Source organism: Vombatus ursinus, unplaced genomic scaffold, assembly GCF_900497805.2.
Source record: "Vombatus ursinus unplaced genomic scaffold, bare-nosed wombat genome assembly UNPS02014959.1, whole genome shotgun sequence".
In the NCBI taxonomy this organism is placed as follows: Eukaryota; Metazoa; Chordata; class Mammalia; order Diprotodontia; family Vombatidae; genus Vombatus; species Vombatus ursinus.
This window is the reverse complement of record NW_020954737.1, coordinates 5448118-5468240: the sequence shown is the minus strand read 5'-3', so window position 1 is coordinate 5468240 and position 20123 is coordinate 5448118. Positions and strand designations below refer to the sequence as shown.

The 20123-nt window shown below is 40.4% G+C and overlaps 1 protein-coding gene across 1 annotated transcript in view; it reads right to left on the bottom strand.

Annotated features, from left to right (window-relative positions):
- The window catches only part of KALRN (kalirin RhoGEF kinase), a 966578-nt gene that overhangs the window by 555239 nt on the left and 391216 nt on the right, over positions 1 to 20123 (bottom strand). The window contains exon 6 of the mRNA XM_027845153.1: positions 11675 to 11797. Coding sequence (XP_027700954.1) covers positions 11675 to 11797 — 123 coding nt within the window. The remainder of the gene's footprint in view (positions 1 to 11674; positions 11798 to 20123) is intronic.

Below are 20123 nucleotides of genomic sequence, written 5' to 3'. Positions count from 1 at the left end.
TTCTTTTGAGTTTTCTTGTATAAAATGACTAATACAGAAATGTTTTACATGACTGCACATGTATAACCTCTATTTGATTGCTTACCATCTCAGGGATGAGGGATAGAATTTGGAACTCAAAACTCTAAAAAGTTTTTTAAAAAATTGTTTTAATATGTAATTGTGGAAAAATAAAATATTACATATTAAACTGTTTATTAACTGAGATACACATAAGTGGGTTAGAAATGGCAATAGCTCAGGACTCCTAAATAGTCAGGCAAGTATGAAAAATAAAGATATGCAATAGGTCTGGAATAGAGGGAAGGTCAAAACATAGGGAAGGAGTTTGGCTAACAGGTATGGAGCACCAGAACCAAGACTAATCACTTAACAGAAAAAGCAAGAGCTAATCCACAAGTGTGACTGGCTTAGGGTCTACAGGTGGGGCTAAGTGGGGACACTGGCTACAGTGGGGAAGCAAGGGGGAGAGAATTGACAGAGACTTCCTTTCACAGGTAGGTTTTGATTATAGAATGTTTGAATCAGTCTTAGATGAGTTGCAATGAAATTAATGGTGAATCAGCCTTAGATGAATTGCAATGAAATTAATGGTGAGAGCAGATTAAGAGTTAGAACATGGGATAAAGAGTGGACATGATGGATAGAGTGCCAGGCCTGGAGTCAGGAAGACTCATCTTCCTGAGTTCAAATCTGGCCTCAACCCTTACTAGCTGTGTGACCCTGGGCAAGCCACTTAACCCTATTAGTCTTAGTTTCGTCATCTGTGACATGAGCTGGAGAAGGAAATGGCAAACCACTCTAGGATCTCTGCCAAGAAACCCCAATTGGGGGTCACAAAGCATTGGACAGGACTGAAAATGACTGAACTAACACTTATCAGTTGTGTACCCTTAGGAAAGTCACTCAACACCTGTTTGCCTCAATTTCCTTTCTGTAAAATGAGGGGATTAGAGCAGATGGCAGGAAGCCAGTAGTGCGCCATGTTTAATCTCCTTAGCAATTAAAAGGCTACCTGTAGCCAAGACTATTTCCGTGGTAAATGCTTTCATGAGAACCCTTCTACAGATATCTTCCTTCACTCTGCGGCTCTTGACTTGAATGAGTGGGTCTTTCCTGCCTGCTGGTCCCTTAACCAAGCTCAAACTCACTAGACGAGAAGAAATCTGTCCCTTCTCTAATGTGCTCTCATATCCAACCTGTAGCTACAGTAGATGTGGACACTGCCAGGAGCCCTGGTGGAAGAACAGCTGGTGCTGGCCCCAGTAGTGAGTTCTTCTCCATCAGGTCTAGGAGATCGCTGAAGGCAGAGTCACAGGATCTGGGTTCAAATTCCAGCTATGCCACTTATTACACGTATGACTTTGGACTTTACCTCTTTGGGCTTCAGTTTCCTCAAAAGTAAAATGAAGGCATTGGACTAGATGATCTCTAAAGTCTCTTCTAACTCCAAATTGAGAATCCCATGAACTAAGAAAGAGGGAATGAGCCTCCTCGGGAGCTCTGGCTCCGGCTAAGGCTCAGGTATCACAACAGGAAACTCTTTGGTTAATGCTGAACATTCTTGGGCTGCCACAGATAATTAGGGAATATTTTAGGAGGCGCTGAAGCTTCAGATTGAATCAGAGGCTCAGGAAAAAGGCCAAGTCACAAGGGGGTAATGTGGGCTCCTCAATAACCCTTTCAGTCTCATCAGGTAATGTTAGATTTTCAAGAGTTAAAGCTGAACCTTGTGGGTAGGGAGGGAAAATGGCAGTATTCTAGTGGATCCTTTAGAGGACATTGGAAAGGGGGATACATATATATATATATATATATATATATATATGTGTGTGTGTGTGTGTGTATGTGTATGTGTGTATGTGTATGTATATGTTTGTATGCATATACATATACCTATATATTCCCTGATCTCTTGTTCCTTGACTTAGCTTAGTTCCCTAAGTTCAGAGCTCTGCCATACCCAGACCACTGATCATGTACCTTTCCTATTCTGTCTGTACCACTGAATCTGGGAGACTTGATCCCACCATCTACACATTCTTTCCCTTCTCTCCACGAGCCAAAATACTATCAAGGATCAGTACATATTTTGAGGTATTTGTAAGGGACAGTATTCAAATTCATATATAATTCATAAGATTAAAGGTAATTGGAACAATGTATGAATAAAAACCACACCCCTACCCCATATGGTCTTCCTATCTTAGTACTCAATCCTGAATTAAGAAATCATGAGTCCTCAACTCCCCCATGATTCTTAGCTTCACATGAATTAAAATAAAAATGGCCTCTTTCTCTAGCATTCACCTGCCAACTTGAGCTTGCCTTAGTAATGTCTTCAGTTTATAATCCTCGGTGGATTCTTGCCCATTACCAAGCCACCTAATCAACAGTATGCTTCTACATTCCAGTGTAGTCATTGCCTAATTCGTTACTATTCTTCCTCCACCAAAAGGGAAAGAGGGATAAAGAATACTTCATAATAGAATCGTCCTCAAAGTTTACAAAAGACCTTCTCCCCACCCCCATTTTTCAATTCTATTATCTCCATTCCCAATCCTTTCTTGAATTCCAATTCTTATTTCAAATTACCCACTGACCATCTCTACCTGGCACATCCTGCTAACAGTTCAAACTAAACATTTCTACAACTAATCCCCTAATAAAAGGATTTGTTCTGTGAAACTTGAATTCAGTCAAAAGGCCTCACTTGAGGACCTAGAGGGCCACATGTGACCCTGAGGCCGCAGGTTCCCCACCCCTGATCAAAACCTAAAAATTATCTTTGACTCTTCTCCCAATGTCTTAGCCACTACCTTACCATCGTTCCATTTCTGTTCTAATTCCAGTCTCTCATTACCTTTCTCCCAGAATATTGCAGTGGCTTCCTATATCCCCCACATGAATTCTCCCTATATACCACTGTTGAATGATCTTGCTAAAAGATGGTTTTAGTAAGGAAATGGTTACCACTGATCTTTATATCACAACTAGATTATATAAAATATGTCAAATTTTTCAACCTCTAATAAAACCTTGTGCTTAAAAGATTTCTTGATAAATAAAAGCTGAAAAAAAGAAAAAAAAGAAAAAATGCCATCTTCTAGTTAAAAATCTTCAATGGCCCCATACTGTCTAAAAACTCCTTAGTTTTTTCATTCAAGGCCCTCTACAATGTTACTCCAACCTAACTTTCCAGCCTCATTTTCCATTATATTCTTTCACATGCCCTCTATTCTTGTTTACACTATGTGACCTAGGGCAAATCACGTAAACTCTCCAGGCCTTATTTTCCTCGTTTGTAAAACAAGGGTGGTTGGGGGGAATGTACACCTAGATGTTCTCTGAGGTCCCTTAAATCCCTAGAACTATGATCCTATGAACTACTTTTGTCCTAAGCATTTCATGTGCTTTTCCCATCTCTGTATCACTTTCCACACTGTTTCCCCATCTTGGTCTCTACCTATGAAATTCTACTTGCCTTTCAAGGTCTTCTTCATATCCCACCTCCCCCATGAAGCCTTCCCTGATTCCTTCAGCCGGAAGTAACTCCTTAATGCTCCCATTTTTGTTGTTGTTCAGTCTTTTCAATTGTGTCTGACTCTTCGTGACCCCATTTGGGGCTTTCTTGTCAAAGATATTGGAGTGGTTTGCCATTTCCTCCCCCAGCTCATTTTACAGACGAGGTAACTGAGGCAAACAGGGTTAAGTGATTTGCTCAAGGTCATATGGCTAATTAGTGTCTTATGCCCAGATTCGAATTCGGGAAGATGAGTCTCCCTGACTCCAGGCCTGGTACTCTATCCACTGTTCCACCTAGCTGCCTCTTCAGGCTTTCATAGCACTTTGCTTGTATCTCTCCTACAGATATCACATTCTGCCTTACCTTATGTTTATTTTTATCTACATCTTCTTTCACCTGCTAGATTGCAAGCTCTTCGAGGTCAGGGACTTTGTCATTTTGTTCAGGGACTTTGCATATAGTAAGCACTCAGTGTTTTTTTTTTTAATTGGATGTCAATAATTTGAGCAAAGAACATGTGTTCTTGGCAGACCACAGCCAATGCTGCAATTAACATTAATTCAAAAACCATCACATGGCCAATGTGTGACTTTTGGTTTTCCTTTAGAGACTCATCTATTTCAAATTATACATACATACACACACACATGCACACACATATGTGCATGTGTGTATGTACATGCCTATAGATATATGTGATATTCTTAAATTGACTTTTTAAAAATTTGTGGCCTTTGTGTGTTGAATAGTATTACTCTCCCTTTCATCCATTCACACCTGCTTTTCCAGAGGAGAAGGCTTCAGTCAGTTCATGGAGTGGTCATGAAAAAAGCTTTTGCTGCAGGAAGCAATGACATGAATGAAGAAGATTCCATGGGCTCTGGGGCAGCTAGTATTTTTGAGACATTGTCAGAAGGCTGGATATATTTTTCTCAATGAACTTAATAAGTCTCTTTATGAAGAATAGATGGAAAAGCATATATTTAGTGGGAGTTACAAACTCAAAAATATTAATAACAAAACCAAAATTCTAACCCATATTATGCTCAAAATCCAAAGGATAACAAATCTTAATTTTGTTTTGGAGAAACAGAGGTTTCTTCTTTTACTGTCACTCTAGCCCTTGAAGGATTAATCATTTGTGATCTGTCATGGTGTCAATTTTAATCTTAAAAATTTGCAAATGTATTTCTCTTCTCAGATTGAACATCATCTCAGTCTTTCTGGATAATGTTAATGTTAGCTGGAAGCTAAACTTTAGTAGTCAAACAAAGAATTATGACCCACTTTAAGAAAACTAGGTAAAAAGAATCCAAACTTGTAAAAACATATGATTTGATGGCAAGAGAATTGCTTTTACTTAAAATATTTTTTGCTCAGGGTTTCTTTTAATTTTAAACTAGGTTGGCACACAAAAGTATTCATTTATAGATTGTTTCCTATTTATTCTGAATAGCTTGCTTTGTATATATTTGTTTGCACATTGTGTCCCCCATTAGATTGTAAACTCAATGAGGGCAGGGACTGTTTTCTACCTCTTTTTGTATTCCACAATACTTAGCATAGTGCCCAACACACAGTAAGCCAGTAGGCACTTAAAAATGTTTAATGATTGATTGATTGAATTGGAGAGGGGCAAGAAATTTAAAGGTCAAGGGTTAAAAATCATCATGCATTGATCGATGCAAATCATCATGTATTGGTCAATCAAAAAATAAAGCTACAACATCTATACTGTAGCTCAATTCAATGAGAAAATGAGATCCAATTTAAATGAAAATTTTCAGAAAAACATCTATAGCTTAAAGCAAAGTACACTTCAATCCAACAAGCATTAAAGCACTTATCTGCAAGATGGTGCTAGGTGATGGAAATGAAAAGATAAAGAAGAAACTTTCCTTCAAGTAATGCACATTCTGGTGTCAGGTGGAGCATAAAATGCATATAGGGATAAGTAATGCAAACCAGTTTCAGGAGGGAAAAGGGGTTGAGAAAGACCTCATATAGCATCTTAGTGGTACTAAGAAGGAAGCTAGGAATTCTTAGAAGGGAGGAGGAGCACATTATAGACATGGGAGGGCATTTGTATAAAGGCACCAGTGTAGGGGATAGAATGTCAGATATAGGTAATAGCTAGCAGGCTAGTATGACTCAAGTGAAGAGTACATGAAAGAAGAAAAATAAAACAAGAGAAAATTTAAGTAGGCAGCTAGGTGACACAGCAGATAGAACACTTGGCCTAGAGTCAGGAAAACCTGAGTTCAAATCTTGGCTCAGACACTTACTAGCTATATGACCCTGGTCAAATCACTTAACCCTGTTTGCCTCAGTTTCCTCATTAGAAAAAGGAGCTGGAGAAGGAAATGGCCAACCACTCCAGTATCTTTGCCAAGAAAACCCCAAAATGGGTCACAAAGAGTCAGACACCACTGAACAACAAGTGGAGAGCACATAGGGATGGGTTTGAAATACCAAACTAAGTGTTTTGTATTTTATGCTAGAGTTAACTCAGCTATCAAGGATTCTTAGGTAGGGGAAGAGGGAGAGACATGATCAGATTTGCATCATAAAAATGTCGATTTGTCAGCTGGGTAGGAGATTGACTGGAGAGGAGAAATTGGAAATGTTTCTGCAGTCTAAGAAAGTAGAAATGTCTCCATGGATTCACAGAATGTGAATCTACCTGAACCCATTCCTTCCTTCCTTGAGTTACTAATTATCTTTAACTCAGTGGACACAAAGTGGGTTTTGACAAGTCATCACATCCATTAACACGCTTCATGTTGGGCCAGAGAAGCAAATTCTGAAACTCTCCTCATTCACATATTTGGGATTCTACTATCCCCCTCCCTTAGGAGAGATGGTAGAAATTCTTACCCATGGCTAGGAAATTGGGAAATTCTTACCCATAGCTAACCTGTAAGCCTTCTGGTTAATAAAAGCAGTGAGCCATGTTTATGAAACACAGGTGCCTGGCAGTTTGATTAAACAATCTCTGGGATTTCATTGTCCTCACCCTGCAGTCAGATATACAAGAATCAACTTAATTAGGCTAAGTAGGCATCGGAGAACCTTCATATATTCTGTTGCAGCAGGGAGGCCAAGAGATGGCTTGTAACAAGCTAATTGGCTGTAGTATATTAAATTATTCCTCCCCCCTTCTTCCAGTTACAGAAGCCACTTCCACTCAGCACATTTCCCCCTGTCTCCCTTTATTCTCCTTGGCATGAGAAATTCAAAAGTAAATTTCAGATAGAAAATGTTGCTAAAGTACCATCAACTCTCAATCATTCATACTATATCCACTGTACATCCTAAAGCAGTGGTTGGGATAATCTAAAACCAAGGACCATCTCTTTTTTAGCTTCAGGAAACCTCTTTTTACTCTGATATAGAGTCACCTGTCTAATGATTCTTGGCTTAGAGCAGGGGTTCTTTTATGTATTAGAAACCCCTTTGACAATCTGGCGAAGTCTATGGACCCTTTCTCAGAATAATGTTTTTAAATGTATAAAATAAGATACAAAAGATTTCAAAGGAAATCAAAGTTTAGTGAAAATAGAGACATACTTTTTTCTATCCAAATTCATGGATCCCCTGAAGTCTATCATTTTACCCCTTGGGTGGCTGTGGATCTCAGGGTAAGAACTCTCATCTTAGGAGGGAGAGAAGTTTCCACATATGGTTGTAAATGAGTTTGTTTTGTAAGGTTGAGAACATAAGGGGGGAAAACAGCAAAAAAGCTCAACTCTCTGTGGACAATCTACAAAATACATAAATAATCAAGGTCATTTGGATCCACTCCTTACTCACCTTTCATTGATGAATTAAATACACATCAAAGCATCTAATAACAGATGCTTTTCTCCTGAATGACCAGGAGATGAAATCTGATCAATTACAAGTACAATATGCAGTAAGGAATACTGCATTTAGTATTAAAGGGCCTTCCTTGGAGCTTGAGCTCTACGTTTTACTTCCTGAAGGACTAAAAAAAAAATCACTTCATCTCTCTGGGCCTCAGTTTCCTCATCTGTAAAATGAAGGGGCTGGGCTCAATGGGCTTTGATCTATGATCCTATGATCTCAGACATCTACTAAGGTACCCCAAACTGTTCAGTTTGAGAAATTCTCTCTACAACATTCCAGATGACTTGTCACCTTTACTTGAACACTCCCTTCCCCCTGCAAGTGAAGCAATCCCCAAGAACACCTGTTTTACTATAGGGCAGACCTAATTGAGAAGAAATTTTTCCTCACTTCAAGGCTAAACCTGTCTCTGGACCCCTTTTGCCTACTGCTCCTAGTTTTACCCTTAGGAGCCAAGCAGAATCAGGAAACTCCCTGTTCCAGTGCTTTAACTTGAAAACAACTATTCCTGACCAGTCTCCTAGAGGCCAAAAATCCCCAATTCCTTAGTTGATCCTCATTTGCTATAATCTCTCATCCTCTTATCATCTTGATGACTTCTTCTCACCATTCAGTTTTGTCAATGTTGTTCCTAAAAGGGGGCACCCAGAGTTGAACACAACATTCTACATGTGGTCTGATCAAGGCAGGGTCCAGTGCAGCTATCCTCTTCCTTGTTCTGACCCCTATGCCTTTCTTAATATAGCCCAAGATGAAGTGAGGGTCCTTTGTAAGAATAGATGGTCCCTTCCCTCCCTAATCTATGGTCCTATTATTGAATCCAAACCTCCCATTTTACAGATAAGGAAGTGGAGGCCCAGAAAAGTGATAGGATTTGACTGAACCAGGATTTGGCCACAGATGCGACTGGACTCCAAGTCCAGTGCTCTTTCTTAAAGCACAAATCTAACTAAATCATTACTTTCCTCAAAAAGTTTCAGTGTCTTCCTATTGCCCTTAGCATAAAATGTCAGCTCCTCTGTGTAGCATTTAAAGTCCTTCCCAATCTGGCTCCAATCTCTTTCTGCATTAATTAGATATTCCTCACCTTTAAGCACTCTATAGTCCAGCCAAGTCCTCTCTGTGCAGTTCTCTTTATACATTCTGTCTTCTGTCTGTACAGCAGATTGCCCGCCAGCCCTGGAATGTTCTACCTCCTCCCTTCCATCTCCCTTCAAGCTCAGATGTCACCTCCTACCAGAGGGCTTTCTCCCTGAGATCCTCAGCGTCAGCAAAAGAGTGTTCCCTAATCCCAAATTTACTTTTATCTATTTTATATTTACTAATCTGTATGCCTACTGTTTCCCCCAGGAAAATGTAAGTAACTTGAAGGTTGGTTTTTTTAGGCCAATGCCTAGCATGTAGTAGGATAGTAGGTATTTAATAAATGTGTGTTCATAGGACTATTGGGCAGCAGCACGGTGGACGGAGTCAGGAAGACTTATCTTCCTGAGTTCAAATCAAGCCTCAGATACTTCCTATCTGTGTGACCCTGGGCAAGTCACTTAACCCTATTTGTCTCAGCTTCCTCATCTGTAAAATGAGTTGGAGAAGGAAATGGCAAACCACCCTGGTATCTTTGCCAAGAAAGCCTCCAATGAGGTCACATCTGAAACGACTGAACAACAAAGCACATAGTAGGATAGTAAGTATTTAATAAATGCATGTTCATAGGATCATACATTTAGAACAGGAAAGGACCTTAGAGGTCCACCAAGTCTTAGCCTCCCCCTCATTTTAAAGATAAGAAAACTGAGGCCTAGGAAGGTTAAGTGACTCACCTGAGGTTACACAGCTAGGAAATGTCTGATATGGCATTTGAGTCGTCCTGACCATAAGTCCAGTGTTCTATCTCTGACCTGTCTATTGAATTTCCATTATGTCACACTGCCTAGACTAGGGAGACGGATGACTGTTTTTGTAAACAACAGTCCCTAAATAAACTCAAGAAGTTCCTATGTGTACATTTTCAATATTTTTTGTTTGAAAAATATTAATGAGGTTTCTACTATTACTGAAGAAACATCAGCACCGTAGAGAGCTTCAGACAAGAACCCATCCCCAACATGGAGACACCTCTAGAGGAATGGAATAGAGGTGAGCAATCATCACCTCTTGGCCCCTAGTGAATGAGGTCCCAAAGTCCGATCCTCCACATAGAAGAGTACCAGTGGGTTCCCCAGATGTGTAGACAACAAACTCTCTGGGGAGAGAAATATCAGTGTTCTTAACTTAAGGAAAGTTATTTCCATCAAGCAGAGAAAGCTAAAACGTAAAGGCATCCTCAGTATTTCAACTAGGCCTAAAGACCTGAATATTTTTATGGGACCCGGGATTTTCTTAATACACATTGTGGAAGGGTTGGGATTGCTTCTCCTGGCTGTTTTGTTTGACTGTTTTTCTCCTTGGTGGAGGAGCCAAATGGAGCAATCACCACACAAAGAGCCCATTGAAGCTTCACCACAATAATTCTAAAGAAATCTCCAGAACTAATGTTTTAACCAGGAGAAAAGGGGAAAAAAAAGCACACTGCTGCAAGAATGATAAAGTCAGTTTGGGCCCGCACCACGGTGCTCCCAGCCCATAGCACACACTTAATAAATGCTAGCTGATTCAACTGAGTATTACTACGAGCTTAGAGGTGGCTGGGGGTATGGTCAGAAAGGAAAGAGGTAGGCCAGGGATGGGGAACCTGGGCCCTTAAGGCCACCTGGGGCCTTCCAGGTCCTTAAGTGCGGCCTTTTGACTGGATCCAAATTTTAATTTGGATTTAATTTAATTTTAATTTGGATTCGGTCAAAAGGCCATGTTTAAGGACCTAGAAGGCCAGGCTGCGGGTTCCCCACCCCTGAGATAGGCCAGGGATCTGAGGAACCTAAGTAACCTCACCAATAGAGCCAGGCTCTGACGTTAACAGACTGAGCAGACACAACTCTAGACATGCTTCTTTTGTTGGCTGAGAATAGCATCCAAGGACTGACAAGGCAGAATGGTCTCTTTCATAGGAATTGCTGATGCAAATGTGAAGACAGACAGGAGATTTCCTCCTTTCCACCAAACACTTCCCACACCTTCCTGCCTGTGCCCCCTTGTTCGTGCTGTTCTCTGCTCTCACCATTCTCTTATCATTAGCACTCACTGCTGCTTCCCACCTCCTCCTATTGGGATCCTCCCCATCCTTTCAGGAGCAATGCCAATGCTTCTTCCTGTCTGAAACCTCCCCAGACTCCCATGTAGTTTGTGAACTGTCCTTTCTTGATCTCATAGCATTTTATAATTATGCACTTATATGCTGTGGCATTCATTTGTGACAGTTTTCTGATGGAGTCTCAATAGCAAGAGTTTTTTGTTTAGTTGTTTTCAGTTGCATCTGACTCTTTGTCACCTCTTTTAGGGTTTTCTTAGCAAAGATACTGGAATGGTTTGCTATTTCCTTCTCCAGCTCATTTTACAGATGAGGAAACTGAAGCAAGCAGGGTTAAGTGACTTGCCCAAGGTCACACAGCTAGTAAGTGTCTGAGGCCAGATTTGAACTCAGGAACATGAGTCCAGGCCTGGTGCTCTGTGCACTATGGCGCCACCTAGCTGCCCTTTATCTGATACTCTATTTCTCTGTGTACATGGAGGGTGGGAGGTGGAGTGGAGGAATTACGGTGCTATTTAAATGTTTAACAACAAACTCTCCAAAAATATGTGTATGTATGTATGCATGTATGTACACATGACAGACTCTTCAGTTTAATCTGCATTATTAACATTTTCTCCATCACTTTCTTAAGTCAAGACAATCAATAAATCAAGCCTGAGTTGTAGCATTTGCCAATTTCGATGGTATAAGTGTTCACATTGAAAATTTAACTATAAGCCCAGCCCATAGGAGCAAGCTCCAGCACTCCCTTGTACTATCTTCTAATGGACTATAAGTTCCTTAAAGACAAGAACCATTTTCTTTACCTTTGTGCTCCACACAGTGATGTGCACATGGTAAGTGCTTCATACAGGTTTGGGGAAAGAATGAAGGAATGACGAATGAATGAATAAGTAAATGAATAAATGAATTTTCCCACAAGCTAATGCATTAAGTTGTCCATGCTTTGGGGATTCTCCATTATTACTCACTTTAAAAGGACAGCGCCCCTCCCTTCAACCCTGTCTTCTCCTTGTGCTCTGTTCTTGGCCCCCTCCCTCCCACATATGGAATTCACAACTTAGATCTCTAAGCTCAGCCCTTCAACTCACCATGGAGTTCATAGCAAAGTGATTGTGCTGAGTCTGTAGGTCCAAGGCATGTTGGTAGCTGACTCCAATCTCTGTGTGACTCTGGAGGAATAACTCTTTGTTATGGCTGATCCAGTCAAACATCTGCAAAGAACAAGAAAGAAGATGGAAACCATAAGGGTCAGAGGTCTACTGGGGCACCACTCCAGACTGTTAGGGTTAAAATGAAACCAAGGCCTGTAAGAGAAACCAGGGCACCAACCCCCTGTCTCAGGGTCAGGCAGGTCCTGGTCCCCAAAGAGCCTGAAGATTTTGTACGCCATCTTCCATTAACTTGCAGATTATTCATTTAACATCTCAGTGCCCCAAACCTGCATCTTTTCATTCTTTTTCCATTATTATCATCAAAAAGCCTAGTTTAAGAACCAGATTAACCTGTAAAGTGCTTAATTTTTTTTTCCCAAAAATCTACTCAGTGATTATCTCATTTGTTCCTGAGAACTACCAGGGCTAACACGGAGGGTTGACAGCTAAGGAAAACAAGACTCAAAAGATTTACCTAAGATTATATAGATTTAGAGCAGGAAAGGCCCTTAGAGGTCATCTAGCCCAGTGGTGTCAAACTCAAATAGAAATAGGGGCCACCCAAAGAATTGGAAATTGAGAGGATGCCCATCAATTGGGGAATGACTAAACAAGTTGTGGTATATGAATGTAATGGAATACTATTGTGCTATAAGAAATGATGAGCAGGCAGACTTCAGAAAAACCTGGAAAGACTTGTATGGACTGATGCTGAGGGAGGTGAGCAGAACCAGGAGAACGTTGTACACAGTAATAGCCACGTTGTGGGATGACTAATATCGATAGTCTTACCCCTTCTCAGCAATACAAGGATCTAAGACATCTCCAAAGGCCTCATGATGGAAAATGCTATCCACATACCAAGAAAGAACTAAGGAGCTTGAATGCAGATCGAAACATACTATTTGCTATTTCTTTCTTCTGTTGTCTTTTGTTTCCTCTTTCTGGTTCTAATTCTTCTAGTTCTAATTCTTACTAATCTTACTAATTCTTACTTACAACATCAGTAATGTGAAAATATGTTTAATAGGAATGTATATGTATAGCCTATATCAGATTGCATGTTGTCTTGAGGAGGGAGGGGGAGAAAAATTTAAAACTCAAAAGCTTATGGAAGTGATTGTTGATAAATCAAAATAAATTAATTAAAAAAAGAAAAAAAAGAAATAGGGGCCACCAAAGAGTACATGAGGATCTCTGCGGCCGCACGTTGACTTAGAAAACAGACAATATTAACATTATTTATGTTTTATTGTATTTATTTCATTAAATATTTCCCAATTACATTTTAATCTGGTCCAGGCAGCACTAGGGAGTGGGTTGTGGCTGTGTTTGATACTGCTGATCTATTCTAACCCTGTCATTTTACAAAGGAGACAAGCGGGCCCTAGATCAGTAACTTGGCAACGTCACCCAGGTGGTAAGGAGCAGAGCTAAGATGAGATCTCATACCCAAGAGATCTTAATTATTCTAACACACATCGTCGTCATTTGCTTACAAGCCTCTCCCCCCTTTTGATAAACTGAAAAGTCTTTGAAGGCAGTGACTATGTTTTTTATTTTTATATCATCTATAGATAGTAGAAAATAAAAGATGGGTTTTTAAATTAATTTGATGCAAAGCATTAGTTAAAAGCATTATGGCATAATGTATGCAGAAATGGCCTTGGGGATAGAAAGACCTGGGTTCCAGTCATCAGTCTGCAAGATCCAAGCAGTCTTGGTACTCGCACCTCCTCATTAGCCCGTATGAGCAAGCTCCAGCACTCCCTTGTAAATCCCACTGCCCCTCTGATTGGAGGGTGGAGCCATAAGCTCCATTTCAGGAGGGGCCCAGGCTCTTCATTTCCCAACAGGCTTAGTTACACTCCCCTGAACTTCTTTATTGGGACAGACTTCTCCATCATTCTCCCTTGCAGGACCTTCTCTCCTCCCTCCCCTTTTCAGCTTCCTTGACAGAGGCTGTCTTTTTTTTTTTCTTTTTTTGGTATTTATAATCCCAATGATTAGCATAGTACCTGACACATAATAGATGCTTAATTGTTCATTGACTGACTATCCTGCCTCTGATGTCCGAGGTCCCAAAAGTCTTAGTGCAATTTTAACTATCAGAGCTTAAAGCTGCACTAAGATTTCTGGGACATGCTATATAAGGACTATGAGACCCTAGGCGAATTACTTCTAATCTTTCAGAACAACTCTCTAAGACTATGAGCCATAAATGAGTTGTTGATCTTTATCATGGAAGAGATTTTCACACCAGGAGTTCCTCTACTGATAAAATATGGGTACATTCCACAAAAAGTGTCATATAATGCAATTAGCTTTCCTTTGTGGGCAGAAATGGTAAATCTTATATTAGAATTGTTATTTATGTTACCTGCTCTGCTTAACTTTTTTAAAATATTGAAACAGAATCTTTGTTTGGAGCCAGTGTTATTCAGGTTGTCTCTCAAGTTGCATAGAGCTCTACCATATACAACCTGCAGCTCCTTTTATTATATTTATTACTTTATTAATTAGATTATTATTTTACACGAGACCCTCTACAGATCATAATTATGTGACTCATATGCTTAACAGACTTTGCAAAAGTATCTCCAGCCACATGACTCTGAATACTATTGATCTAGTCTATCCAAAGGTAAACAACCAAAATAATTACGTTTCTTTGTTCTGGGGAAGGCGGGAGCCAATAAGTTTACAGAATGAGGTCAGCTTTGCTGTAGGCTGGTGCTTAGAAGTTTGAGAGGTGATACAAGCCATTGCCAAAGTGGAGAGTAGAACAGAAAGGAGCTGAGCAATATGGGGCAGAATGGAAATGTTTTTCCTCTCATGGAGGGTATCTAAGCTCCCAAGATCTCACCAAGACATCAAAAGGTATGGGTGGTAGTTTAAAGCCAAGTGAACAAGAAAACAGTGCAGACTCTCTAGGTCTACTCACAGGCTCATAAGATCATAGATTTGAAGTTAGAAGAGACCTAAGAAGCCATGAATCCAACCACCTCCTTTTTACAGATGAGGAAACTGAGATACAGAGAAGTTGTATGACTTGACCAGGGCTACACAGTTGGCGTCTGGGGCAAGATTTGAACACAGGTCTTCCTGCCTCCAAGTCCAACATCCTATCTACGCTTCCCTGTCGTCTCTCCTCCATGAATCATCCTTCCAATGGCCTTGTGCTATCTTCAGATTCCAACTCCATTGTTCATTCATTCCACAAACATCTATCATGTCCCTTCAGTGTGCAAGGCTTTGTGCTGAGGGAGGGAGCTATGAATGAGACTTGGGCCCTGCCCTCAAAGAGCTTGCAGTCTTTCTGATAGAGGGACAGTGAAAAAAGCTAAAGTAGAAAGTGAAATGTGATGGGTACCATAAGAGAGGCACAAAGGATTATGGAAGCTCAGAAGTTCATGGGAAGAGTAGATAATTTTAGGTTGAGGAGGTAAGTAAAGACTTCATAAAAGATAAAGCATATGAGCTGAGCCCAGATGGATAGATAGGATTTCGATAGATTAGCAGGTGGAGGCCATTCTGGACAGAGGTATCCAGTCTTTGGGAAGCAGCAGGGTTTGGTGGAAAGAACGCTAAATTTAGAGTTAAGAGGCCCTGGTTTGAATCCTGTTGTGGACAATTTACCACCTGTGTGGCCTTGGGTAATTCACAGGCCCTCTCTGAGCTTCCCTTTCCTCATCTGTAAAATGAAGCTTTGGACTTGATGACTTCTAAATTCTCTTCCAGCTCTAAATCTCAGATCCTATGAATATCTGGATGGTTGTTGTTGAGAAGGCATACACAGTCTAACTATAAAAAAAAATTTACAGTGAGGCAGATTTTGGCTCTAACTTTCTAATGATTAGACATACCAACACTGGAAGAGGTGGGCAGAGATAGTGATCATCCAGACCTCAGAGGTCACCAAATCCAACTCCCTTATCCTATAAAACTGGAAACCAGGGCCCAAAAAAGGCAGGTGATTGACCCAAGGTAGCAAATGCAGTGCCAGGATTTGAACCCTTGTCCTCTGGTTCCCAGTCCAGTACTGTATCCTCCATGCCACACTGGCTGGGTGATCTGGTATAAGGGATGCTATATAACGGATTCCTACACTAGGAAGGCTAGTGTAGGGATGTGTGACAAGTTTCCCTTCATCCCTGAGATTCTATATTCCTAGTTTTCTGTGATCCCTATTTGCTTAGTTTCCCAATTTCTCAAGCCCCTAGTGCTAGTCTTGTTTGGTGATTAGACACTTAAAAGTTTTTGTTGACCAGGAAACTTCATTCCCATTTCACAGCTCAGTGGAGTAACCTGATTTAGGTGTGTGATGTCTGCTGTTTATTCCATATCCCACCCATTTCTGAGTGAGAGAGGACATCATTGGAAGGATTTACTGAAAAGAACCCTATGGATCACTCAGTACAATCCTTTCCTTCTAAGGGGAGGTGGGGGGAGAGAGGAGGGGAGGGAGGAAGAAGGAAAGGGAATAAGCATTTATTAAATACTGATCATGTGCCATAGAACTGTTGAAATATTTTACAAATATTATCTTATTTGACCCTCACAACAACTCTGGAAGGTAGATGCTACTATGATCCCTATCTTATAGAGATGAGACAACTGAGGCAAACAGCAGTTAAGTGATTTGTTCAGAGACACACAGCAAGTGTCTAAGGCTGTATTTGAACTCGGGTCTTAACTCCAGGCCCGGTGCTCCATGCACTGAGCCACCTAGATTGTCCTGGGGAAGCTTAACTTCTCATTGCTCCAGGCAATTTTTTAAGACTAAAAAGCTGAAGAGAAGGTTCTGGCCTGTAATAGGAGAGGTGGTTTTCTGACTTAGGCATTCCCTTTGCTAATGAAATCAAGAGACACCATCAAAAATGCATTTCTTTATAGCTCTTTTAGTGGTGGCAAAGAACTGGAAAGTGTGGGGACATCCATCAATTGGGGAATGGCTGAACAAGCTATGGTATATGAATGTAATGGAATACTAGCATTCTATAAGAAATGACAAGCTGGATGGTTTCAGAAAAACCTGGAAAGACTTATATGAACTGATGCAAAGTAAAGTGAGTAGAACCAGGAGATAACTGTACACAGTAACAGCAACATTGTATGATGATCAACTGTGAATGACTTAGCTATTCTCAGCAATACAATGACTGAAGACAATTCCAAAGGACCTATGATGAAAAATGCTATCCATCTCCAGAGAGAGAACTGATGAATTTTGAGTGCAGATTAAAGCATACGTTTTCCACTTTCTTTCTTTGTCTTATTGTGTGTGTGTGTGAGTTTTCTTTTGCAGCATGTTCAATATGGAAAAATGAATTGCATAACTTCACATATATAATTGATATCATATTGCTTGCCTTCTCAAGGGATGGGAGAGAATTTGGAACTCAAAATTTTTTAAAATAAATGTTAAATTTTTGGTAATGTAATTGGGAAATATTTAACAAAGTAAACAAAAATATTCCTAAAAAGAAAAATGCATTTTTAGGCCATTTTAGGCCAAAACTTCTTCCTCTTTTCTGCTTGTGACATGGATCCCTTGGGCAGTCTGGTGAAGCCTATGGATCCCTTTTCTCAGAACAATGTTTTCAAACACATAAAATAAAATACTCAGGATTACAAAGGAAACCAATTCCACTGAAATACAGCTATAAATTTAAAAAAAACATTCAGAGACCCCAAGTTAAGAATCCTAGATTTTAATCTAACACCTCTCCTTTCACTGACAACTCCCAAACAGCTTAAACAGATCTTTGCCCAAGGTCAAATGGCTGATCTGTGATAGAGCTGGGATAGAAATCTAGATCACCCAACTCCCATTCCAGAGACTTTTTCACCAATGCTTGTTGTTTCCCCCATTTGTGCTCTTAATCCATCCCCCCCCGCCCCCACTCCTGCCCTGGCTACTCAATATGTCTTCACCTAGCCTTTTTCCACACTGAAAGCACCTTGAACATTCACAGGAATCTGAGCAACCTGGAGAGAAGAAGACAAGTCTTTGCTACTATCTCCAGGCCATGGTGTGGTACCCCTACACTCTCACTCTCTCTCCCTCTCTCTCTCTCTCTCTCTCTCTCTCTCTCTCTCTCTCTCTCTCTCGCTGAGTTGACTTGCTTACATAGGAAATAAACAGTACCTTCTGTTACATTATACAGAAACCCCTTTACCCCCTCCCAAATACATGCTTTCCAGGATAACTCTATAGTAGAGAAGTGACCTTCTGTGTGCTCTATGTTAAATGACTAATTAGATTTTGAAAAAAACTAGAGAGATGTGTTAATACTAGAATAATTAAACCCATTGGCACCAACTCCCAGCTGAAATACAGATCAAGGAGAGCAAAACCCAGGCTGGCACTAGAACCAGGCTGGCAAGCAGCAGGGAATGAAATAATTCAATTCAACAAATGATTGTCAAGCAACTACTATGCGCAAAGCCCTGAGCTAGGTCCTGGGCACTGTCCTAGAGCTGCAATGTGGCCAGAACCAATGTAATGAAAATGTAATTGGGCATTATTTAACAAAATAAATAAAAATGCAATAAAACATTGATAAAGTCAGATCTTAAAACTGCGTCAAGGTGCCACCAGCAGGGATCCTTACCATACAGTTTAATGGGGCCCCTGTTTAGTGAATGAGGGCCAGACTTCAAAGAGTTGAAATGAATAGAGGTATCCAGGTATCAGGTAAAGGCAACTTTTTTCTTTTTTTTCTTTAGGCAATTGGGGTTAAGTGACTTGTCCAGGGTCACACAGCTAGTAAGTGTCAAGTGTTTGGTCTGAGGCCGGATTTGAACTCAGGTCCTCCCGACTTCAGGGCTGGTGCTCTATCCACTGCACCACCTAGCTGCCCCCAAAGGCAACTTTTCAAGAAGTTTAGAAGTGAAAGAAAGGAGAAAATGGGAAGAGAAGCTAGGTGGGGAAGAAAGATCAAGAGAAGACTTTGTGTTAGTGTAACAAGGGTGACTCTATGGGTCTGGACATGCATATTCTAACCTCATGAGAATTTACACGTGCCATAACTCATTGCTAAAGTGAAGGACCTACAATTTGGGATGATGTAACCATCGCCTAATTGGTCCCTGTTACTTGGGGTTGTGTAGCAGAGGAGTAGTTACTGAGCCGGGAAGAGCTGGCTTTAACAAGTCATAAAAGGAATGAGCTGAGATTTAACAGGTTGTTAAAGAATGAGGACAAACATCCTCTCACCTCTTTCTGTGTCCTTCCTCATTTGGAACAAAGGTCTTTCAGCAAGGGGTAAAGGAGGAGATTTTTCTCCTCTGCCCCAGCAACACAAACATAAATAAGCATGTTCAAGATACCCACCGAATAGACGGTAGGTAACCTTAGAGGGAAAGGCACTAGTGGCTTGGGAAGGGGGTGGGCAATAGGGAAAGCCTCCTTCAGAAGATGGTTCCCCCCCAACATATTTTTATTTATTTCATAAAATATTTGTAAAAATTTTGAAATTTATTTATTTAATTAAATATTTGGTAAAAAAAAAATTAAGTGATTAAAATTTTTTTTGAGTTCCAAATTCTCTCCCTTCCTTCCCTCTCCCTTCCTTGAGATGGCAAGCAATTTGGATATCAATTATAAATGTGAAGTCATGCAAAACATATTTCCATATTAGCAATTTTGTTACACAAACATAAATTTCAAAAGATAGCACAGACTGAAAAAAACACTCTAAAAGTTAGCTTCTACCTGCATTCATCTTCCATCACTTCTTCTCTGGAAGTGGATATAGGCTAGCTAGGTGGCACAGTGGATAGAGTGTCGAGCCTGAAGTCAAGAAGACTCATCTTCCTGAGTTCACATCCAGCCTTAGACATTTACTAGCCAGGTGACCTTGGGCAAGTCACTTCACATTGTTTGCCTTAATTTCCTCATCTGTAAAATGAGCTGGAGAAGGAAATGGCAAACCATTCCAGTATCTCTGCCAAGAAAACCCCAAAATGGGGTCATGAAGAGTCAGACACAACTGAACAACCCAACAAACATTTTTCCACCATAAGTACTTCAGAATTGACTTGGATCATTGTATTGATTGGAAACAGCTAACTTATTCACAGCTGATCATCATACAATATTGCCGTTACTGTATACAAGGGTCTTCCAGTTTTAAGATGACTCTTGAAGGAAGCCAGATATTCTATGAAAAATAGGTGAGGAGCAAGAGTACTCCCGACACAGAAGACAGTAAGTGCAAAGGCTAGGAGATAGTGTTGTCTATGATGAAGAGCATCGGTCCTGTGTAGCTGAGTCATAGAACTCATGGCAGAGAAGAAATCTGTAATTTGTAAGACCTGAAAAATAGGAAGTGGATGAGATGAGATGAGATGAGATGAGATGAGATGAGATGAGATGAGA